Consider the following 24,509-nt stretch of genomic DNA (forward strand, 5'->3'; position numbering starts at 1 on the left):
TAAGACGCAGCTCCTTATCAGCAGAGCGACAGACATGCCGAGGAGAGACGTGGCGACGCTGGTTAGCAGACTCTATCAAAGTGTGTAGTCCAGGAAGACATGCCACAGCAGCTTCCCACTGGTGCACACAAACACGAGGAAAACATGCAGGAAGGAAAGCACAGGAGGGACGAGAGGAGAGCAACTCTGAGATAAAGTGTGAGTACAGAGCCACAGCTAAAGTTCTCCTCATGAAGAAACACTTTTTAATGCCAAGTAATCCCTGGTTTAAGTTGTGTTAACCTGCGAGGAAGGCTTTTGAAAATATAAATAAAGCATCTGTATCGCCTTTTAAGGATTACAGGCACACCTTGATATATCACAATTCAGTGTTACCATGATTTTTGGTTGGTGACCCTTAAAACTGAAGCAACATCTCTGCTTGGCACAGGCTGCATACTGTATGTCAATGAGCTGTGTGTGAGCCAGCTGTAGAGTTGATTGTCAGGCGGCTTTATCGAAATTGCTTTTGGAGGCCAGACAAGGGAAACCTCTCCTGTATTTGTTTGCCAGAACAAACTGAAACCAAAAGTCCATTTACAAGCTAATTCTGGAGCTTTCACTTGCACCACACAGTCTATCTGATGATACACAACACCAGTAACTGTTAATTCAAATTGAAAATTATTCCATAATGTAAAATAAATAAAGAACCAAGCCAGTATTTTTGAGTTGCAGAACTATTTTATTAGTTTTTACCAAACAACTCCTTAGCTTTGGAAAGCTTTGCAGGAGCTTGAACCTCAAGAAAACTAATTTCTCAATCATAACACTTAGAATTCTGTGTCGCCAGTGGTTGGATCCATCTGAGTATATTTTAGCAGCTAGATTTTTAACTGTGATAGAAGGAAAATCCCAACACTGAAAAAATATGTCACTATTACTTTTATTTGTCTTTTTTTGCTCTATCATGTTTAACTGTCATGTAAAATATTTATCTTTTTTCTTTACAACATGTAACTGACAGACAGAGTCTATTGCTAAGTTGCAGATAAGATTTTAGAGTTTTTAGGAACTTATCTATCAGTGTAAAGCACTTAAAACTAGTTTCACCTCGACAAGCTATATACAGTAATTCTGCTTGGACGATAGCACATGACTGATAATGTCCTAATAATAGTATAATACTAATAGAGGCCATTCTGTTTGATTTCTTTTAGCTTTCTGTACATTTTATTAGGAAAAACTTATTGCTGTATTGTTAATTGAGCATTTTATATTCACTGAAGACCAATTTTAATATTTTGCATTTGAGGATTCATTGTTTCATCTACTGCTGTATTTGCAGTACATTATGGAAAACATAGTTTTATGCTTAGAACTTAATGGTTACAATTTGAAGCATCAGTAACAGTAATACAGTTATGTAACATACAACCCCATGACAATGCCAAGGGCTATAACTCCTCTATAATGAGTAGCTTCTTTCCCCCGTTGTTTATTTGTTTTGTTGTGTTGTTTTTTTTTACAGCATATGACTGCAACTCTACAGAAGAAAATAATAAGTCGGTGTATTTTTATATTTAATTGTTGTGTTTTGCCATGTGCAAAGCATCAGAGTGCTCTTTCCAGCTCTGCTTAAAGTCATATTGTTCTACTTTTTTTTTTTTTTTTTAGCAAATTAATGAAACTCTCTCATGCTCCTAGAATGGATCTTTCAAATTTTAAACTCAAAATACTACAAAGAAGGCTCACTTTACCATGGCAGTTTCTTGCAACTTCTGGTTTTAGTTCTGTTCTCAGCAGGCTGTTTCAATGACTAAATGCAGGTGAGCTGCTGCTGTCCACACCCCCTTCAGGAAGAAGACTCTGTCTGCATCTGTGATTAACATTTGTTGCCTGGTAGCTGGCATGAATGGGAGCGAATGTGTAAGGCTTTCTGTTGATTCCAATGTTCTTTCTGAGCAGTAATTTTACATCCAAATATCACTCAATTTTTTGCAGCACAGGGAGTGTTTTCAGCTCAGGTTTATCAGCCAGGATTACAGTCCAGTAGAATTATACTTGTTAACATGTGGTCTCAATGGGCTGGAAATGCACAGAGACTCATGTTTTCACTGCTTAAGCCAACAGCAGAGCAGCAGTTGGTGCACTGAGACATTTTTGAGTTAGCAGCTCCAGAAAATAAATAAACCTGGCAGACTGTGAGGCAGCTGCTCTTTCTGGATGTTACACCTGACAAGCAGCAGGCAGTGAGGTGGCAGGATTAAGTACATTTTTAACACCACTATTGGTTCCTCAGTTTCGACTTACAAACTAAATAAAATTCTTACTGGCTTGTACAGCTGGCAGACCATCAAGTTGTGAATATTCTCACAGCTTACAAATCGTAATAAAAGTGGACTGTGACCATATGCCACCTAAAGGTAAAACTTCATCTTCCGCCCCTGCATGAGAACTTTTCATTTTGTCAAAGTCTGCAAAAGCACATTACATTGACACCCAAATGGATTTATTTTAAACTAATTACAAGACAGTCCACGCTGTCCCCTATAAATAGCCTGCATCACTGACAGAAGACCAAAAAATGTCCCTTTGAGGTAATGTCAGACTGCGCATGTGCGCTGCATCTCCCCACTCCCTTTCCTCTTGTCGCCTTGGTAACGGGAAAGGGGGGCTAACGGCCGGAGGGAAGGAGAGGAGAGGTACCCAGGCTCATCACATGACCGTTCCTTTATCTTTATCTCCGTGCTGCATGAACATTGTTGCTTTCTTGGATCCACGGCGGCGGTAGAACAGTGAGAACAGCCAGTCTTCTCCTCGGAAACATTTGAACGGGTCCGTTGAACGGCGTTGGTAAGTGTGAGAGAGCCGAGCCCTCCGTTAGCGGGGCTGAGCTAGCATTTAGCTAACGGAGCTAGCCGTTAACGGTATTATCCAGCATGACTGGAGGGAGACAATGGAGGCTGCGATGGAGCTAACCTCGTGTGTTGTCTAAAAAACAAATAAAAGCTGCGTTTTTATTTCTTTATAGTATACACCAAGCTCCTCTGTCTCCTCACATTAATGTACTCTGCGAAAGAAAAGCACATTGAAACAACCCGCAGCTTTCGGCTCCCCACAGCATCTTCAGTTATTGTGTGTTGCAGTCTTGAAGTGGGATTTTCTTGCAGCTCAAAACTGGTGTAATGGAATGATTCTGCAAATGTGTTGGGATGTGAGTGCACTGATGTATGTGTGGAGGCAGCAAGGAGCATGAGGGCAGGGAGGCAGGGTGGGGGGGCAGAGCTGCTTGACCACTGAGTGTTGTGAATCAAAGTGACAGCCTCTGCCTCCGTGACCTGTATGATCTGCATCCACGGCTGCACTGACTCAAAGTGTGGCAGCAGGCTGCTCCGTGTGCACGCCCCGGAGGGCTGAAGTTACCAACATCTTGGCCCGGCTTCGTGCCTGTTACTGTTCACCATCTGCCTGCCTCGCTGAAAGGCTCGGATCACAAAGCATATTTTCTGACTCACCTGTGGTGGTGTCCAAACCATGCAGATAGTTTGGCATTTCTGCCCAAGTTTTGAGATTTAGCACCCATGTCTGAGATTTTTGCTGTCACCTCAATACGAGACAGATGAACTGTGGTCATGGAAAGATCATTTTCATTATCCTCCAGCTCTGTAAAGTATCAGAATAGTGTGAAAAATATTTGCCACAACCCTCCAAAGTCCAAAATAGTGTCTTCAACTCAAAAATATTTACTTTGTTATGAAAAAAGAGACATTAGCTGAATTTAAGAGGCTGGAACTTGTGACTTTTTGCAGTTTTGTTTGAAAGATAATCTTCTATTAATTAGCTAATGTATCAATCAGCCAATTATTGCAGCTCAAGTGATCACAGCATTAAAAAAGTTACAGTTATAGATGTATAAATGCAACTTTTTCTTCCAGTACTGATAAGTAAATTCTGGGTTACCTCAAGTGGTGTCAAAGCCATGCACATATCTTTGGATTCCTGTGATTTAGCATCCCTGTTTGAGATTTTTACTGTCACCTCAGTACAAGAGAGATGAATTGACATTTAGCTGTGCTTGTCTACAACAAGAAGTTGTTTTCATTATTTACCTGCTTACTTAAGTGTCAGATTATATCTTAAATGGCCAAAAAAAAAAGATTTGGGCACAGTCAAAAGGCTGCAGATTGTGAATTTTTGCGTTTTATTACTTGGAAAATAACATTGTTTTTGATTAACTAATGTATCAATCAGCTAATTACTTTAGATCAAGTGATTATAGCATTAAAAAAATACTTTTTTTTCTAATACCAATCGCTAAATTCTGCCTTACCTCTAGTAGTGTGATGAACATTGTTTTGGATTCCTGCCCAAGTTTTGAGTTCTAGTATCTGTGTTTGAGTTTTCTGCTGTACAAGTACAAGAGAGATGAATCAAGTTTGAGCTGTGGTTCTCTGCAAGATTGTTTTCATTATTTTATTGCCCTGTAAAATGTCAGATTAGCGAGAAAAATACCTACCACAATTCCCAAAAGTCCAAGGTGATGCTTACAATCTAGAGATAATCAGTTTATTATCACAAATCACCAAGTAAATAGATGTTAGCTGCATTCATGATGCTGGAAATGGGGATTTTTTTCAGTTTCTGCTATGCCAATTAATTTCATTTTTATCAGCTAATTAGTTAAACCGCTAATTACCACAGATCAAATTCTTATAGCATTGTAAAGTTGCTTTTCCCCCCAATACTCATACCTAAGTCACCTCTAGCAATGTTAAAGACGTGCACAGAGTTTTGGATTCCTGCCTAAGTCCTGAGATTTACTATCTGTGTCTGAGTTTTCTGCTGCCGCCTCAAAACAAGAGAGATTAATCGAGTTTCAGCCATGGTTCTCTGCAACAAAAGATAGCTTACATTATTTACCTGCTCTGTAAAGTGTGAGATTAATGTGAAAAAGGCCTGCCAAGAGTTTCCATAGTCCAAAAGCATTAAAAAGATACATTTAAGGATGCACCAGTGGGACTTTTTTCTTTCAGATACTGATACCTACAGTCTGGGTTACCTCTAGTGGTGTTAAAGCCATAGAGATAGTTTTGGATTTCTGCCCAAGTTTTAAGATTTAGTATCTATGTCTGGGTTTTCTGTTGCTGCCTCAACACAGAAGAGATGAAGTGAGTTTCAGCTGTGGTTCTCTGCTTTCATTATTCATCTATCTGCTGTGTAAAGTGCCAAATAGATGTGAAAAATGTCTGCCGCGAGTTCCCAAACTCTAAGGTGATGTCTACAGCCGATATTCAATTTATTACACAAGTGACTAAGAAAACAGATATTAGCTGCGCTCAAAGGGCTGAAACTCATGAATTTTTGCAATTTTTACTCAAAAGAGAAAATTAAAAGTTGCTGTTGATCAAGTTAAGTTTGATCAGCTAAATAATCAGTCAATTGTAGCAGCTAAAGTGTTTATAGAATTACAAAGCACCATTTAAGAATGTACAAATGGGATGTTTTTCTTTCAATACTTAAATTCTGAGAATCTGTCAGTATGAAGTACCCTAGCCTAAAAAAATTCAAACAAATCTATTGTCCTTGGAGGCTGCACAGTGATTCTGTGGTTAGCACTGTCACCTCACAGATATAAGATCCCTGGTTTGCTGGAGTTTGCATGTTCTCCCTGTGCATGCGTGGGTTTCCTCTGGGTATGCCGGCTTCCTCCAACAGTCCAAAACATGCTGGGGTTAATTAGTGACTCTAAATTGTTTGTAGGTGTGAAGGTGAGTGTGATTGTTTGTCTCTATATATAGCCCTGTGATAGACTGGTAACCTGTCCAGGGTGTCCCCTGCCTCTACTCCAGCCCCCCACGACCCTAATGAGGATTAAGTGGTGTATAGATAATGGATGGAAGGACATTGTCCTTAGCAAAACATGTTCCATCTTATGAACTTGTCAGCTGTTTTGAGGACAAACTATGTAACTATTTTTTTTAAGTTACTTTAAAATATATCTTTTGCATTTCTGCGCTGTAGTATATTTACATTAATACCAAGGCATCCACAATAGTCTAATATCAGCTAGTATATTGTCCTAGCCTGTCTAATGTAGTGGAATTGACTTAACAAGGTTAGTACATTTTCAGTTATGTGTATAAAACTGAACAGAAACACTTTTTCTACCTGTTAAATATCTGTTCCCATATCTATAGAAATACAGAAAAATATTGCAAAACCTGTGCAAATATAATGGAAACTATATGCGTGACTAGATGGACATGATTATTTTTCTGCCATTCGGGGACCTTTAGGTCTGCTGCAACAACCCATTTCTTTAATGTAGAACAAATGATGGGAGGAGAGGCTTCTACTGCTCCACTGGCCTACTTTGTAATCATTTTTTTATTTTTATCTTTCTCCTCTTCTGTAGACATGTCAGACGTAGTCCCTCCAGAGGTTAGACCCAAACCAGCCGTCCCTGCCAAGCCCCCGAGTGTGGGGGTTCCTTCCCCTTCTAGCCCCTTCCCACCACAGGGCCCGGGTGTTGGAGGAGTTGGCGTCTCTGCCCCACCTCCAAGCGCCATTCCAGTTCCCATCGGAAGTCACGGTCCAAGCCACGTTAGCAGTCACGGAGTGGGTCATGGCGTGAGCCACGGTGCTGGTCATGCTGGGAGTCACCCTGCAGCACACAGCGGAGGTCACGGTCACGGTGGCTCTCACAGCTCCAGCGGAGGATCCACTCTGCTGGGTTACATTGGTATCGACACCATCATTGAGCAGATGAGGAAGAAGACCATGAAGACAGGGTTTGACTTCAATATCATGGTAGTGGGTAAGTTCCAGTGACATTGCTTTTGCTTTATCTTTGAAAACCTTCTTTCTTTCCTTGTCTGACTTCCTCTCTGGTCTTTTTTCCTATCCCTCCTTCGACCATGGCTCTCATCTCAGGTCACAGTGGTCTTGGAAAGTCAACTCTGGTCAACACCTTATTCAAGTCCCAGGTGAGCAGGAAGAGTGCAGGATGGGCCCGTGATGAGAAGATCCCCAAAACTGTGGAGATCAAGGCAGTGTCTCATGGTGAGTACAGGGAGAGAGATCCTGCTCTTTCTTTAGAGCCAGACATTTATATTTGCATTTAATTGGACAGAAAAAATTAATGATCTCTGACCGTGTCCTTAAAAGTCCCATGTAGCCTACTTATAGTACATCAGTGCACCCTGGTAGCTGCCAAGAGAGCTCGTCATTTATTTCCAGCCGAGCTATCAGTGCATGGGCCAACTTCTACCTCTCCTAAACTGTGTTCACACATGCGCAGTAGCACGGAGCTTTTCTAGACATTACCCGAAGGAGCTGTGTGTAAATGTCCCAGTCAGTTGGACCACACATTTAACAGACTTTACCTTGCCAGCTCTCTAAAACAAAGTCTGTGTAATGTCCAAATGAGCCCATGTGTGAATAGAGCAGGTCACTGTCCAGCAAAATGTGTGAAAGAGACCCTTTAGTAAGGTGTGAAGTTCATGTGCGAAACAACTCTACAGGCACTTTTAGCACTTTCCTTTTTTCTAGTTTCACTGTCTATTTGCTGTCATAGCTGGTGTCAAGCTATGTTTTCAGAATCCGTTTTCCTGCTTGTCCTGTAATAATTCTGCTCTGTGTCATATAGATCCATTTCTGTGTACTTGTTGTTGTCGGCTGTGTTGAAACTTCTCTGTAACAATCTATGATGAAGATTACATTTGCTAATTACCCAAATGGGAATGAATGTATGCGACTGACGTTTTGCATACAGATTACCGTCAGGTGACAAATCACTGTTCAGTGATCATGGAAGCAAATTGATGTTGCACATTTTCTGATGGGCCAGTTAAAATTCAGACATTCATTACTTCCAGGTGAAGTCTACTATGTACAAAGCGAGATTTAGGAAAAATAATCATTCAGAACATTCAGCTAAATCAAAAAGCCAAGGCAGAGGCACAAATGATTCAAAAGTGCAATTAACAGGTCAAAACAAGCAGACTGGTAGCAAGAAAATCTGACAGGGAACCGAGGCTAAGTAGTATGTATGTGCTGTGAGCTGATCAGGGGATTTGCAGCAGGTGTGCAGGTGGGTGTAGAGATCTAGTGGTGTTGAATGACGTGAGATAGTAGAGACTTCTGCAAGCCGAGAAGAGTGCCAGACTCTCAGATGATAGGGAGGAGTACTAACTGGCAAGCTGACAGCATGAGATTCAAGAGTAAGTCCACCATTTTCAAGTCTTCAAACATTAGCCAGATGTCTGCATGAGCACTGAAACAACTCCCAGTGTTAGAATGTAAGCTATTAGAGACGAAATCCACTGTCTTGGTTAAGTAAGTTATTTGAGTCTTCAGCAGTCTCAGTAAAACACATCAAAGCAGCATCTTTTAAGACTGCAGGCAATTTAGTATGAATTATGTAGTCTGGTGTTTTATTATGAAATGACTGCCACTGGATTTGTCAAACTGAGATAAACTTCAGATTATATTTTCACACATAGTGAGTAAATGTGGACCCACCACAACCCCTGCTTACTTTGAAAGCACATTCAATTAACCTCTTAACGTGCACTGTGAACACGGGATTGATCGCAGTAAGCAAAGACGATTACATTGTGCATAAGGGCTTCTGGGTATTGTTTTAGGATAGATTTGAAAAGTTGTGAGCCTGTCATTTAAAGTCTAGTCATCACTTGAACACAATATAAATAATATGCACAGATGAATATGATCTGTTTTAAGAAAGCTTCAAGTTTTTGAAGTGTTTTTTAAATTTATTTTGCATCATACAATAGCTCATGTACATAATATAGCATGATCATGTGTTTTATTTAGATATAAAGTGCCTATAAATAACCCTCTTGAAAGTTTTCCCTCTTTTATTGCTCTTCAATATTGAGTCATGGTCAATTTTATTTCTTTTTTGGCAAGAATTTACTAAAGAGACGCTTTAATGTCAAAGTGAAAACAGATTTCTGCGAAATTACAAATAGTCACACAATTACTGACGTGAAGATAATCTAATCTCATGTGGGGGAAGGTCTGGTCACTGGTGAATGAGTAGTCCTGGCCAACCATGAAGAAAAAAGTACACCTTAAGCAACTCCATGAAAAGGTTATTAAATGGATACAAGAAAATTTCCAAGTCACTGAATACTCCCTGGAGTACAGTTAAATCATTCATTAAGAAATGAGGGGAAAAAATGGCACATGTAACTCTGCCTAGAGCAGATTGTCCTCAAAAGCGTGCAAGAAAGAGACAAATGAGGGAGGCCACCAAGACACCTATGACTACTTTGAAAGGGTTACAAGCTTCAGCAGCTGACATAAGAGGGACTGTGCAAGCAACAACTTTAAAAAAAAAAAAAAAAAAAGCTTATAAAGGAGTGGCAAAGAGAAAGCCACTATTGAAAAAAGCTTTTCCTAATTGTTGATTAAATTTCCTTGACTCGAGTTGAAGATTCTAAAGTCAACTGGAAATAGGTTCTTTGGTGTGATGAGGCCAAAATTGAGGTCTGTAGTCATCAAACTAGGTGCTATGTTTGGTGGACATCAAACATTGCATACCATCACCAAAACAACAGCCTTACTGTGAAGCATGGTGGTGTCAGTATTATGGTTTGATGATGCTTCTCAGCAGCAGGTAGAGGGTGTTATGACTGCCTTAAACAGGGATGTGATTTTTCCGCGAATTCGCGGAATTCCGCTTTTTTTCAGGGATGGGAATTTACCGCGGATTTCCACCGATTTCATTTCAAGTTTGAACACTGTATTGTTGCTGATACTCCCGCGCGATGGTAATGACGTTAACAATAGCTTGTTAATGATAACGACGTTAACGATAACTTGTTAACGACGATTGTAAACGGCCCAGCGATTGGAAGTCACCGCGCCGCCGCCGAGGAGGCAGTGGATGGCTCGTTACTTTCGCCTTCTTGCCATTGTTTGTACAGAGGAAAATCCCGTTCCAAATGTGTGAGTAAATTTAAGCAACTTTTACACATACGCACCGACTTGGTTTGGCTCCGATTTAAAGTTATTCCTAACACCACTAATCGTTCGGAAGGAGTCTTTTGTTGCGTAGCCTTTTCAAAAATAAGTGTTGTACTTGAGAGAACCCCATGTATTCGCAGATTTTTGTGACAAAAACGGCAGTAATCATTCACCGCGACGCTTTCTCGGCTGCATGCCATTGTTGTTTGGACTACATGGACTTCAAGGTCGATTTGTTTGTGCGTCACATCCGTGTTACGCTGACTGGTTCTTTCTCGTTCAAGCTGCATTCGTTAGCCCCTCCTTTTTGAAATCGTCTCGTATCATCACAATGCCAGACTGCCTTTGTTTGTATTTATATTAATACATAAATAAAGTCAGTCTGGATTTTCCAGGCAATCGTAGTATATGTCGTATGTCATCAGTAAAAACAACAGTAATGTTCAGCAATGAATATCAGCCATTTTTACTTCTTTGCAACTGAAATCTCTGACTACTTCATGACAAATAATATTTGTCATAAAGCAGCAGATTATTCTCAGATCTGCAGAATTCCGCTGCATGTCGGCTTTTATTTGACGCACATTGATTAATGCTTGGAATGTGGACAATAACGGTGGGGCTTTTCGAAATAAGGAAAAGGTGCTTTTCAGCCCAAGGTGGACTGGTCATGAATACCAGCCACCCAGATTAATGACATGGTGGCAGGTATATAGCCTGCAGGTGTAGTGCTGGCTGCATCTGGTTGGTCACAGGTGGAGGGGAGCTGGAGGGTGGCCCAATCAGGAAGGTCGGAGGGCGGGGCGAACCGGATTGCTGTGCAGGTTGTCAGCTCTGGTGTCATCAGCTGGAATGGCTGGCAGCTGGGGTTCCAGAGACTCTGAAACAACCACAGCTGAACCCACACATGTAATTCTCCCCCACACAAAGGTCCAACAGGACATCACCCCCAGAAACCAGACGGCACACCAACACTGGTGGCCGTAACACTTGGTATTTTTGTTTTTTTTACAGAATGAGGATTTTTTTTTCACTCAGCCTCTGCCATCTTGCAGAATTTTTCTCGGACTGCTATATTTGTTGGATTTGTAGTATAATAGTGCATCTCACAATGAGTCAACATGCTTTAAAACAGTTTGAACACAACTTCTTCGCCAATATCGGGTTAGTTTCACAAGGAGATGAGTGTATAGATTGAAGCTGTCCTTGGTTTTGTCCTGCCTATTACAAGTTAAACGGTGCATAATGGTAGAGACAGCCTAATTGGAAGTCAAAAATGTTTGCTACCACAATTCCAGACAACCGCAGACCCAAAAGTTGTGTTACCATGGTTACAAGCATTGACCCAGTCTGACAACTGACACAAAGAGGTAAACACCGATCAATTTGTGGTTTGCTAACAATGTTGCAGGGCGAGGTATAAGAACGTTATCCCTGTTATGAAAGCTGCCTGTTGGGATAAACAGAACTAAGCAGCAAGAGTCAGAAATGATCTTGGTTTGAAAAAAGTCCTATTTTATCAAGAAGACAAATCAAATGAATCCTATTCAAAGATGCCTTGTATAGTACTTGAGAATGTCTGAGTCCCTCAGTGTTGGTATCTAATCATTAACTGTGTCAGGCAGCTATGCGTGCCATTTAAGGAACCAGTTGGGGACTCTTTAGTATGTAGTATGCAGGACTATGCTCATTAAAGCATTGGGGACTGGAAAAGAAACTGAACTGGCAATTGCACATGCCCTTGACGACTTGCGAGCACCAGAGAATCTGTGGGAATTTGTCAAACCCTCGGCGTTTGGTTGCTGCAGCTTACGTGATCATGCACACATCGCCTGCAGTAGACAGTGACCTGACATCATTATGCTGCTGACAGTCAGAGACGCTACCAAGAGACACAGCAGAAGCGTGGCACTAACTACAGATGTGAAAGAATTCTGTTCAGATCATTTAAGATTTATTTGATGTTTCTATCTTAAACGCTGCTTCAGTGAGTATTCCAAACCGGAACACTTTTCAACATGTAGGCGTCTTGCATACTTTGTCTGCCATCTCTGACTTTGGCTTGCTGAAATTTTTGACCACTCCACATGCCAAAGGCCTTCAGCTGCAGCATGTCTGAGGTTTTCTTGCCTGTACTGCCTGTTTTAACCCACCCCTCTTCCCACAGCATTTCAAAGGGAATCAAGTCAGGACTTTTTCCTCAAGCGATTTGATAAGCCTCCATTTTTTCTTTCTGAGCCATTTGCTCGTGTGCTTTGGATCATTGTCATGTCGAAAGGTTTACTTCCAGTTCAACTTCAGTTTTCAGAGGCAGATGGCTTCATATTATCTTCAAGCACTCTTTGATATTATGCAGAATCCGTGATTGAATCAGTGAGTACAAGCTGCCCAGTTTCTGAGGCAGCCAAGCAATTCCAAACCACGACATTTCCACCACCGTGCTTCACAGCTGGCATGAGGTTCTTCTCCTGAAAACTTACATTTGGTTTTAACAAAACATATTTACTAATTACTGTGGCTGAAACGACTCTATCTTTGAATCATCTGTCCACGCTATTCTTTAAGGCCCGCGTATTGCCTGTATGTTCACTGGGGACAGCAAAGACTTTTTCTTGGCATGCCTCCCATGCAGGTCACATTTGTGCAATGTTGGTACATGCACTTTGACATTAACTGGTTCAAGAGTTACCTGCAGATCCTGTGATGAAATTTTAGGCTTCTTGGAGACTTCTTTCCGGTCAGATGGCCTCTGGGCTGAATTTGCTGTGGCGCCCAGTTCTGCACAAATTTGCAGTTGTTCGACATGGTTACCACTTGTAAACGGTTTTCCTTACAGTGGAATGATTAATTTCAGGTAATTTGGAGATCTTTTTAAATCCTTTGCAGATTCATAGGCACACATAATCTTTCTCCTGAAGACCTCACAGATGATGACACCACACACTTTGAGGCAGACAAGTTGCGTAATGTTTACAGTATTTCTGCATATAATCCTAAGCAAGGACTGTTATTTCTTTCGTTTATTTCCTTGTGCGTGTGTTTGTTTGTTTGTTTTTTACAGTCATTGAGGAGGGGGGTGTGAAGATGAAGCTGACAGTTGTCGACACTCCAGGCTTTGGAGACCAAATCAATAATGACAACTGGTGGGTTCTCCAAGATCATTAAAACCTCATAAATGTCATAATAACAGCCTTATCTTGCCAAGAATACATTTCCACTTGCACCATGCAGAACTGTATTTGTGGTTTAGGACTGCTGTGATGCATTTAGCTCCCCAAAATTATATTGAAAGGGATCCCACTCTCTCTTAAGCTGACCTGCTGGATTGTCTTCACAGCTGGGAGCCTATTTCCAAATACATCAATGAGCAGTATGAGAAGTTCCTAAAGGAAGAGGTCAACATCACCAGAAAGAAGCGCATCCCGGACACCAGGATGCACTGCTGTCTCTATTTCATCTCCCCAACTGGACACTCGTGAGTTAAACTTTGGCAGAAGTGGAGATTAGTGAAGTAATCAGTCAGACCATCTTTAAGCACCTCATCTTCAAAGGGTTGTTTTTAGTAATCTGCCTGCATGCTCGGAGAGAACCGCATCTACGCACACACACTAACATTGCACAATGTTCTTTTTATCCAGGAACATTTCATTTCACATTAGCAAAGCCCTGAATCAAGTGTGCTACTTTATATTGCAGACAACACACACATCTGTCTCCTCTGAACACCTCACAATTAGCTCTTGCTGACAACTGTGAAATTGCTCTTTAATGGATAAACGGATACAGTCTTTTGTGTATTACTGCCAATGTATCTCATCCTTCTTAGCCGTGGTAATTGAGACCGACACAATGTTTTTTGTGCTGGCAAACAAGAACTGGGACACCACCTTTGTTCAATGATAAGCCCACTTTTCCAAAACATTCACACTGTATATCTTTTGTTATTGTGGCAAGAGCCAGGAAAGGTGACAAGACATGAAATATGATGGATAAAAGCCCCCCCTGTGCCTCTTTCCAGTCTTGGTTGTCCTAGTCATCTTACTTGGAGAATCACAGCTCCCATATCTCTCTGCAGACTTAAGTCTCTGTCTGTCTGTTCCAGTCTTCGACAGCTAGACCTCGAGTTCATGAAGCGCTTGAGTCACTCAGTCAACATTATTCCAGTTATTGCCAAAGCAGATACGATGACCATTGAGGAGAGACAGGAGTTCAAGCAGCGGGTGAGTTTCAGCAATGATCTGACTTTGTTGCTCTAATCTGTGTTTTCATATTAACAGTGGATCAGCCTCTCTTGGCTATGCTGCTCTGTTCAGCCCAGTTTAGGGGATCTGTATCAAAATTGTTTATGTTATGCGTGTATTTTTAAAACAATGAACATATCAGCAAATAGGGGCTGCACAGTGGCACGGTGGTTAGCACTTTCACCTTGCAGCTAGAAGATCCGTGGTTCGTGTCTTGGCCTTCCTGGGATCGTTCTGCATGGACTTTTTCTCCGAGTACTCCGGTTTCCTCCCACAGTCCAAAAACATGCTGAGGTTAATTTATTTTTCTAAGTTGCCCGTAGGTGTGAATGTGAGTGTGATTGTTTGTCTGTATATGTAGCCCTATGATAGACTGGTGACCTGTCCAGGGTGCCTCCGACCTTCACCCTAAGTCAGCTGGGATAGGCTCCAGCACCCCGTGACCCTAATGAGGATTAAGCGGTGCATAGATAATGGATGGGAGAACATCAGCAAATATTACCCTATCAGTTTACTTACTTTCAGATATCAGGATTGACAGTTGCCTGAAAAGTCTGGTAGGTGTCAGCCACTCTGGAGTCTTGTGTTGATTTAATTATGTCCTTTTGTTTGTTTTTCCTTGTTTCCTGAAGGTAAGGAAGGAGCTGGAGATGAGCGGGATTGAGTTTTACCCACAGAAAGAGTTTGATGAGGACATGGAGGACAAGAGCGACAATGACAAAATCAGAGTAAGTGGTTCTGCTCTCTATTTCACACAACATTGTCTGGCGATTTCTTATTCTGCAGGAGAATTAGTCTTTGCCACCTCGCCTTTCCACTCAGCTGGACCCAACCTCTTTCGCAAACATGCACCACCTCCTCTTAGCAGAATGTCAGGGCACTGGGGCATGTTATGTATTTGTTTCATCTCATGAACCCTGCGCTGCTCTCTTTGGTACACTGAACCGCACTGAAATGTCTCTGTCCGTAGGAGGCGATGCCCTTTGCTGTGGTGGGGAGTGACAAAGAATATCAGGTGAACGGCAAAAGAGTTCTGGGGAGGAAGACAGCGTGGGGAATCGTAGAAGGTGAGTAAGATGGATTTAATTAAATGAATTTGTGTCTTTTTCAGAGTTGATGGTTCTTTAATTCTGTTTTGTGTTTTTTGCAGTTGAAAATCCAAACCATTGTGAGTTCGCTCAGCTGAGAGATTTCTTGATCAGGTAAACTAGTCTTTTAAATCGATATTCAAACCCTAATGCAATAAACTGGACTAATGAAGGCACTAGAAAATAATAGAATTTGCCATATGCGGTATCTCCAAGGTGAAGTCATCACAGTGCTTATTTGGTCTGACCGACACAAGATCACAGGACGTCATGTTACTGTCACAGAGGGCAAAAAAAAAAAAAAAAAAAAGCAAATATTCAAATTTCAGAGACGAGAACCAGGATGTTTTGTCATTTTTGGTTGAAGAAAATTGCTTAAATGACTGAACAATTCCCAGAATATTTGCTAATTAATTCAATGAAAATCAGCCAATCAATTCAGTAGCTAAACATGCTTTTTTTGTAACTGACACATAATGTTCAAATCAGCATTTTGAATATAAGGATGTGTAATTCTTTGTGATATCTTGCTAGTACATCTCGCTGGTTCCTGGGTGCAGTCATGCTTTTGCAGTGGGGGAGAATTTTAGCACTAAGGCCTAGTCATGCTTTCTGTATTCGCCAAGGGTCCAAATGACATAAATTTCATCATCTGTTCAAGTTTTCACATACACCAGGAGGACAGATGGTGCTCAAAACAAATGCTTGTTTTGAGGAGAGGCCGTGCCAGAAGATTCTCTGCTAGCCACACCTCCATAATTGATCATTAAGAGACTTGTAATTACAGCGCTTACTGCTGGACTTTGGTGCCACTGTGATCTATTTTGCTATGATTTGTACATTCTTAGTATCCATGGTGCCCAAACACATCAGGAAAGGAATCCAGCCCGCTGTGTTCAGAACACCTCACAACTAATATGCTGTGAAAAGTCAAAGTCTGGCACATCTGCAACATGCACAGGAACCCCGTGTGTTTTCCTGAGTCAGATGTTAGGGACAGTGTGACCACTGGCTAACGGATGTGTTTCCTGTAGTATGTGTGTATGAATGGAACCACAACTGCTGTCCAGGTTCAGTTTGCATCAGTCAGTTCACAGAGATGCAAACACTATGCGAAGAATCACTTAAGTGCACACTGGAAAAAAATGCCCCTCTCAAAACAAGAAAAAAAGTTGATTTCACAGAACTTTTACCTTGAAGTAAGTGAAAAATCTGCCAAAAGAACAAGTGAAAAATGGCTTGGTAAGATTTCTTGAAATAAGATATGTTAAAATTAGCTGGAAAAACTTTTCAAACTGAACTTTACCAGGACTGTCAAGCTTAGGTGTCTTAACCCTCATCTTGTCTTCATTTACAGGCACCAAAAAATATTGTTTCCTTGTCTGAAAAAAATCTGAAAATGCAGCAAAAAAAATCCCCAAATTTCTGAAAATTTGCAAAACCTTCAGGAAGAAAATTCCAATAATTCCTTAAATGTTTCCCTTAAAACCTTTATTTTAAAAAAAAAATACCCCAAATTTGGCAAGAAAATTCTTGTATTTTCAAAAAATGAGTAAAAATCTTCCAAAAAATCCTAAAAATATCCAAAGTGATTCCATATACATCAGTAAAACTTCTAATACTTTCTTTAAGAACATTCACATAAAAATCTACCAAAATCCAGCGAAATTTGCTGGATTTTGGTTCATTTTTATGTGAATGTTCTTAAAGAAGTATTTTTAACATTTCTTTTTTCCACCAAAAAATGTTCAAATATTTCCCAAAAATGTTGAAAATGTGGACATCAGAAGTTTCACTGTGAAAATATATATTTTTTTTTACATTTTCAAAGTTTAAAACGGGTCAACTTTGAACCCCAGGACGACACGAGGGTTAAAATAAGCCAGACATGCTAAAAATAGTATCAGTTTTCAGCTGATGCCTCCCTGTTTCATACTGCTGTATAGATGACTAGTAACCTGTCATCTCTGTGTTCTTACATCCCTCTTTTTCAGATCTCACCTCCAGGATTTGAAGGAAGTCACTCATAACATTCACTATGAAACCTACCGTGCCAAGAGACTGAACGAGAATGGAGGTCTGCACCCCATATCTTCCAATGACACCCAAGAAAGCAACCTGTAGTCATTCAGTTGGTAAAATGTTCAAAGTGAGAATAAAAACTATACATTGAAGGTGACAGATGAACATACAAAACATTTCAAACATTGTCACCACAGCATTTCTGCATGCGTGGAAGTAATTTGAATCTGTACAAATTGGTGTAATTTAATCTTTAAACTCCACCTATGCTTATTTTTCACTTTCTTCTCCACGTAAACCCCACCAAGCATATCAACCCCCCTCTCCTCCATTCTCATTTCAGAGTCCATTTGACTATTTGGAGGCAGGGACATCCACAGACTTAGTGCCATTATAAAATTAACATCATCTACTGCCAACGCCTTGTCATCTCTCATAGTTCAGTTAGTGCAAGTTTAGAAAGTGTCACTTTATTAAGTGTATGAGAGACAAATTTATATGTTTTGTTATTTTGTAGCAATTGATATCTGAATTTAGACAAACAAGATGATTTGTTCCAATGATAATTCCTGTGTAGTAGTGATGCATGAGCCAGCTGTGCAGCTGACTCTGTTGAAATGGCTCTTTTAAGATCCTCAGCAGTAAGTGTTGATCAGAAGAAGGAATCCCAGTGACTGTGCTATCAGGAGGGCTTAACAAACATTACAAGCTGTGCCGACTTCTTTAATAACCAACTCCAAGGAGGAAACAAATGAAATTTCTCTCATATTCCCTCGCCTTGTTTAAGTTCGGCTTTCCATTTTTAAGTAGTTTAGGCGCACCGACCTGCATACTAAGATGGGAGACAGCTGCAACATGAGCCACGTATGAAATGCAGTTCATGCAGGCGTCGGTATTTGTGTGTTCAATTAAAGATTCCACTGTGCATACTGCAGATTCAGTGATTCCATAATTCACCATTATAGTGCAAACACAAACTGAACAGTCTGTAGACAGCTCAGCATGGTTTGTTTCACCACAGTGAACACAGAGGAAAGGAGTGTTGAGTGCACTTTACTGCGTTTACGCTGCTGCTCACTTCCATCAGCAGACTGTGTTACGTCTTGCATACTTTTATCTAGATTCGGATGCATCTTGTGACACATTTTTCGTTTTTAAATAGAGGCTTTTAAATTGACTACAGCATTTCATTTAAGCTGTATGGCAACAACAACATTTCAATTACAAACTTTCTCAACTGGAATGATTCATATATGGTCTAAACCAAATTGTATAAACTACTCTTCTCTGCACATTGTGTTTGATTTGTTTGGCTTGAAAGGTTTTTATTGCACATTTCCCCATCTTACTCATTTTAGTGGCCATTCGTGAAAAGAGTATTTTCTGACCCAAAAAATTCTGATCACTGGTGTGATCAGTGTATATTCTCTGCACAGCAAGTGAAGGAGAACAAAAAAACTGAAATTATTTTTGATATCTTGTGCCATGCAAAGTACATGCAAACAGTGCAGAACTCTAAAGCATTTGTGTTGCCATTTTAAAATGACATTACTCCTATGCACCACTTGGTGGCAGCACTCTGCCATGTTAAAGCAGTGACTGAATATAACAAGAAAAAGACACTTGGACCAGCTCTGTGTCCACCTCAGATGTTCCAACTGCTGAGCCTTTAATGATATTTTTTTTCGTCAAATGTGTCAAATCCAGTCTTATTTCCACATGAAGTTTACAGAGTTTGGGTCGACCAACATCTCCAGGTCAGGTTTACAAGACAATTTTAACAATAGTACCCCAATTGTATGCACTCCATTTGGAGGTGTAATTATTTGAGATCAGATTATTTATTGAGCTGTGAACATGTTTACCAAGTTTTCGTCAGGAATTCAACATATATACTGTTCTGCCATACACTGTCTGCAGTAGAGCGCAAACACGCCAAAACTAATTTAATCTTTCAATATCTATCAGTCTTTTTCCAGTGTAACCTCAACCTTCATTTTAAACAGTCATGTGTTTGTATGATTTTGATATGAAGTGTGATGTCTGCTACAAAATGATAATAGTTGTCTGTGATTTTAGTGCAGTCAAATGTTGTCGAGCAGAAATTTGAACCAGTGTGACCAGACGTTCTGTTTCTACGGTGTTTATGTGTGCATGCTTGTGTCCATGTTGCCTGTTTGCATACGGCGATTCAGTTCACTCAACACTGGAGCTTCACGTCAACTAACAAGTTATATTTCTGAATGTGTGATGTGTACATTAAATTGATATATCAGAAGGTAAAGCACTGCTGTCTTAACTCCTTAACCTAAACAGCCTACCATCCACACATCACTCAGCCCTTTCAATCAGTAGATCTTCACAGTGTAATTTTATTTATCACTTTTTGCAAAGTTGCTGTGACACATTGAGGTGTAATATCCAGTGTGATATGGAGTTATTTATATATTAATGTCTTATTGTAATTTATTCTTTATTTAATAAAAACATGTCCATCTTTTTAGAAATATTTTTTCATGATTTATATTATCCGTATTTATATCAGAACATTCAAATTAATATTTGTGATGTTATTGGTATCATTAGTCGTAAATACAGACACTTCGTATTGATCTTATGAGAACATATACGGTGGTGGAAAAAGTTCTTGGACACCCTTAAAATTTACACAATCTCAAATATGAACTATTTGTGGAAACATCTTATTTGTGTTTCAGAAGTTGTGGCTGCATTAGACAAATATAAATTATATATTTTTTGTTTGTCGCTTGCAAGAAAAACTAACAAAACTAAATTCTTGACAGTTTCCGTATGTCAGTTCTCAACATTGTCGAATCAAAGTCAACAAATAACAGAGAATGTGTGAACAAAAAATAAAGAAACCATCACTTCATCAAATTAGTATTAGTAGTCCCTTTAGCATGCAGTAGAGCTCTAATTCTGGCTGGCATGTTCCCCACCAGCCTTTCACACTGTCGACGGTTAATCTTGTCCCATTCTTCTTAAATCACTGCTTTTAATTCCTCTAAATGCTTTGATTTACACTTTGAAACAGACCTTTTGATAATTTATCACAGATTTTCAGTGGGGCTCATGTCAAGGCCAAAGCATGGTTCCAGTGTTCTGGTTCTCCATCCAGAGTTTAACTGACGTTTCTGTGTGGCAAGAGGCATTGTCTTGTTGGAAAATAAAGTCATTGGAGGCAGGAAAGTGTTTTCCCGACTGTTTTCAAGAGTAGCTCTGTACATGATCTGGTTCATTCGCCCTGTTCCACCCATTCTGAAACAACCCCAGATCATCACTGATCCACCTCTATGTTTTACTGTAGGGGCAAGACAGTCTGGTTTGTAGGCTTCTCCAGGCTTCCTCCTAACCAGTAAGTTGGCTGGAGCGAGCATCAACTGAAAATTGGATTCATCCCTGAAGAGAACCTTAGCCCAATCATCAGCAGTCTAATCCTTGTGATCCCGGTAAAGAGTAACCAAGCTTTCCTTTGCCTCTCGTTGATGAAAGGCTTCTTCTGTGCTTCTTACAAGAAGTCGGTTTCCAATTGTCCTTGCCAAACAAGTCACATTTCTCAACAGTGCCTACTCATCTTTAAGGTCCCTGGAGGTCTGACGACGATGCCTGACACAGGAATGGATGAGTGACAGTCATCTCGTGGGTAGAAAGCCGTTTCCTGCCACGATCAGCTCGTAGTTTGATAGAACCATGTTTGGCTTGTTTTTTCTTGGTGTAATGAGCGGCTGTCTTGAAGATCTTCAGTTTTTTCGCTATCTGTCTCTCACTAATGCCAATTTCCAGCATTGCCAAGATGGCTGCCTTTGTGGCTTCACATATTTCTTTTGTTTTAGGCATTATGTGAGAGCTGGCAACTTCTGAGTTGTGCTACGACTTGAATGTAAGCAAGAAACCACTCTAGACCTTTGCATGTACAGTGCTGCTGATGACATGAAATGGCCTCTTATATACCTTGGGAATACAATTAGCTTAAGCATGTCAAATAGGACATAAAGTATCACATAATCAGCTGCATTTTTTGTTGTGTTCATTGTATCCTTCAGGTAATATACCTTCAGTGGTACAAGGCATTAAAATGAACAAGTTTTGAAGAAAACAAGGGTGGTCTAATCATTTTTTCCATGACTGTAAATACATGAGTCTCAGTTTTAAAACAGTTTTTAATTTTTAACCATAAATAATGATAATATGAGTACATTAGGAACACATCCATCTCTCTGTTCGCTATGTAAAATTGACCACTGGCAATCAAGCTGACAACCGCTTAGGTACACAGAAATATCTTTGTTCGGTTCCAATCTGACTCTAATGCGATGCACTCCATTGAAACGTGTCTTTGTGGTATCTGCAATTTCATGATGAGTGAACTATGTTTTGACTGTACCAATGTTTCAGGTACAATTGTGACAAAGAGTTGGCCCATTGGGGTCTATTTTTGGAAAGGCCTTATAGTGGGTTTTACATCTTCCCGAGGGGATATTGTCTAGCATCAATTTGTACCACTGAAGGTTTCTCTATGTGTGCCACAAGGTTCCTCTTTGGGTATATACCTTTGTCTGCAGCAGTCTCGCCTTGGAGAAGGTTATTGGACACGTCAATACCGGCTTTTTAAGAGTCACCACGACAATATTCAGAGCACTCCTGTTGTATGGTAACATGCATCTACTCTCAGATGTATGTCGCTTTGGATAAAAACATCTGCTAAATCAAAAATAACAGCTTGTAGTGGCATTTTTTTCAGTTTGGTTTTTTTGTGTGTCATGCACACACATTTTGAGCATCAACTCTCAACATTGGTTCTCAAACATCAAACAAAATCACCTAAGATAAGACATCTCAGGTGATTTTGTACGTATTGTGTATATTTTGTTATGTAGATTAACTGTGTGTGTCATATATATAGGCCAGTTAGTCTTGTTCAAATGTTATGTTCCTTCATATTTATGCCTCTCAAGAACTACCCAGAAAATAATTGGCTTACAAATGATTCACATATTAGTAAAATTCAAATTAATCCCCCCCCCCCCCCCCCCCCCAATCCTTTATACAGTGGGTACGGAAAGTATTCAGACCCCTTGAAATTTTTCACTCTCTGTGTCAAAATCAAAAAAGTTCATTTTATTTCTCATTAATGTACACTCAGCACCCCATCTTGACAGAAAAAAACAGAAATGTAGAAATTTTTGCAAATTTATTCAAAAAGAAAAACTGAAATATCACATGGTCATAAGTATTCAGACCCTGTGCTCAGTATTGAGTAGAAGCACCCTTTTCAGCTCGTACAGCCATGAGTCTTCTTGGGAATGACGCAACAAGTTTTTCACACCTGGATTTGGGGATCCTCTGCCATTCTTCCTTGCAGATCCTCTCCAGTTCTGTCAGGTTGGATGGTGAACGTTGGTGGACAGCCATTTTGAGGTCTCTCCAGAGATGCTCAATTGGGTTTAGGTCAGAGCTCTGGCTGGGCCAGTCAAGAACAGTCACAGAGTTGTTCTGAAGCCACTCCTTTGTTATTTTAACTGTGTGCTTAGGGTCATTGTCCTGTTGAAAGGTGAACCTTGGGCCCAGTCTGAGGTCCTGAGCACTCTGGAAGAGGTTTTCCTCCAGGATATCTCTGTACTTGGCCGCATTCATCCTTCCTTCAATTGCAATCAGTCCTCATGTCCCTGCAGCTGAAAAACACCCCCACAACATGATGCTCCCACCACCATGTTTCACTGTAGGGATTGTATAGGGCAGGTGATGAGGAGTGCCTGGTTTTCTCCGCACATGCCGCTTAGATTTAACACCAAAAAGTTCAATCTTGGTCTCATCAGACCAGACAATCTTATTTCTCATAGTCTGGGAGTCCTTCATGTGTTTTTTGGCAAACTCTATGCGGGCTTTCATGTGTCTTGCACTGAGGAGAGGCTTCCGTTGGGCCACTCTGCCATAAAGCCCCGACTGGTGGAGGGCTGCAGTGATAGTTGACTTTGTGGAACTTTCTCCTATCTCCCAACTGCATCTCTGGAGCTCAGCCACAGTGATCTTTGGGTTCTTCTTTACCTCTCTCACCAAGGCTCTTCTCCCACCATTGCTCAGTTTGGCTGGACGGCCAGGTCTAGGAAGACTTGTGGTCGTCCCAAACTTCTTCCATTTGAGGATTATGGAGGCCACTGTGCTCTGAGGAACCTTGAGTGCTGCAGAAATTCTTTTGTAACCTTGGCCAGATCTGTGCCTTGCCACAATTCTGTCTCTGAGCTCCTTGGGCAGTTCCTTCCACCTCATGATTCTCATTTGCTCTGACATGCACTGTGAGCTGTAAGGTCTTATATAGACAGGTGTGTGCCTTTCCTAATCAAGTCCAGTCAGTTTAATTAAACACAGCTGGACTCCAATAAAGAAGCAGAACCATCTCGAGGAGGATCAGAAGAAATGGACAGCATGTGAGTTAAATATGAATGTTGCTGCAAAGGGTCTGAATACTTATGACCATGTGATATTTCAGTTTTTCTTTTTTAATAAATTTGCAAAAATTTCTACATTTCTGTTTTTTTTCTGTCAAGATGGGGTGCTGAGTGTACATTAATGAGAAATAAAATGAACTTTTTTGATTTTGGCAAATGGCTGCAATGACATAGAGAGTGAAAAATTTCAAGGGATCTCAATACTTTCCGTATCCACTGTATGTCCACTTTTATTTCTAATGAAAGACAATCCTCCTCAGCATAGGGAATGACAATTTTACGAAAATCTTTGCACTTTCTTCTGGGATATTTTTTCCGAGTTGCTCTTTGCTGGAGACTCTGCCTTTTCCCAAAAGTGTTGGATTCAAGTCACATGACATACTTGTTCAGATCTTATTTTTCTCTTTTTCCATTTTTTTTTTTTTAGAAATATGGGATTTTCATAGTGTGTTTTGAGTCATTATGCGGGAACATTCTTCTGCCAAGACTGGGAGTCATCATGTCAGACAGTACTTTGATATATCCACAGGCATTCATGGAGTCATCCATAAATGTCATCTCTCCAACACACTATGCACCTCTGCAGCTCCGTATCATCACACTCCTACCTCTGTGCTTCATTGCTGGGGCTATGTCCTCACTGTGGTAGTCCTGGTTCACATCTAAAATGCTAGTCCCCATCTGAGCTGAAAAAAAAAAATCTTGTTCTCCTG

General features: G+C 40.4%; 1 protein-coding gene across 2 annotated transcripts; it reads left to right on the forward strand.

Moving 5' to 3' along the window:
• Positions 1 to 55: 55 nt before the first annotated feature.
• On the forward strand, positions 56 to 19,613 carry septin3 (septin 3). 2 transcript variants are annotated; one of them, XM_022190645.2, is made up of 10 exons: positions 56 to 198; positions 6,398 to 6,799; positions 6,916 to 7,044; positions 13,040 to 13,121; positions 13,316 to 13,453; positions 14,081 to 14,198; positions 14,852 to 14,947; positions 15,190 to 15,286; positions 15,370 to 15,421; positions 17,302 to 19,613. In XM_022190645.2, the coding sequence occupies exons 2-10, from the start codon at positions 6,400 to 6,402 to the stop codon at positions 17,429 to 17,431; spliced, it is 1,242 nt and encodes a 413-aa protein (XP_022046337.2). In that variant the 5' UTR covers positions 56 to 198; positions 6,398 to 6,399; the 3' UTR covers positions 17,432 to 19,613. The 2 variants fall into 2 exon arrangements, with proteins under 2 accessions (XP_022046337.2, XP_022046336.2); XM_022190644.2 differs by lacking the exon at positions 56 to 198 and adding an exon at positions 2,633 to 2,835.
• Positions 19,614 to 24,509: the final 4,896 nt, after the last annotated feature.

The sequence above is a fragment of the Acanthochromis polyacanthus genome, chromosome 3 (assembly GCF_021347895.1).
Source record: "Acanthochromis polyacanthus isolate Apoly-LR-REF ecotype Palm Island chromosome 3, KAUST_Apoly_ChrSc, whole genome shotgun sequence".
Classification (NCBI taxonomy): domain Eukaryota; kingdom Metazoa; phylum Chordata; class Actinopteri; family Pomacentridae; genus Acanthochromis; species Acanthochromis polyacanthus.

Bases quoted from the DNA above. Each gene is read 5' to 3' on its own strand.
- septin3 (XM_022190645.2), top strand. From the start codon at position 6,400: ATGTCAGACGTAGTCCCTCCAGAGGTTAGACCCAAACCAGCCGTCCCT. The intron at 7,045-13,039 runs GTGAGTACAGGG...TGTTTTTTACAG, and splicing joins GATCAAGGCAGTGTCTCATG to TCATTGAGGAGGGGGGTGTG. The intron at 14,199-14,851 runs GTGAGTTTCAGC...TGTTTCCTGAAG, and splicing joins GACAGGAGTTCAAGCAGCGG to GTAAGGAAGGAGCTGGAGAT.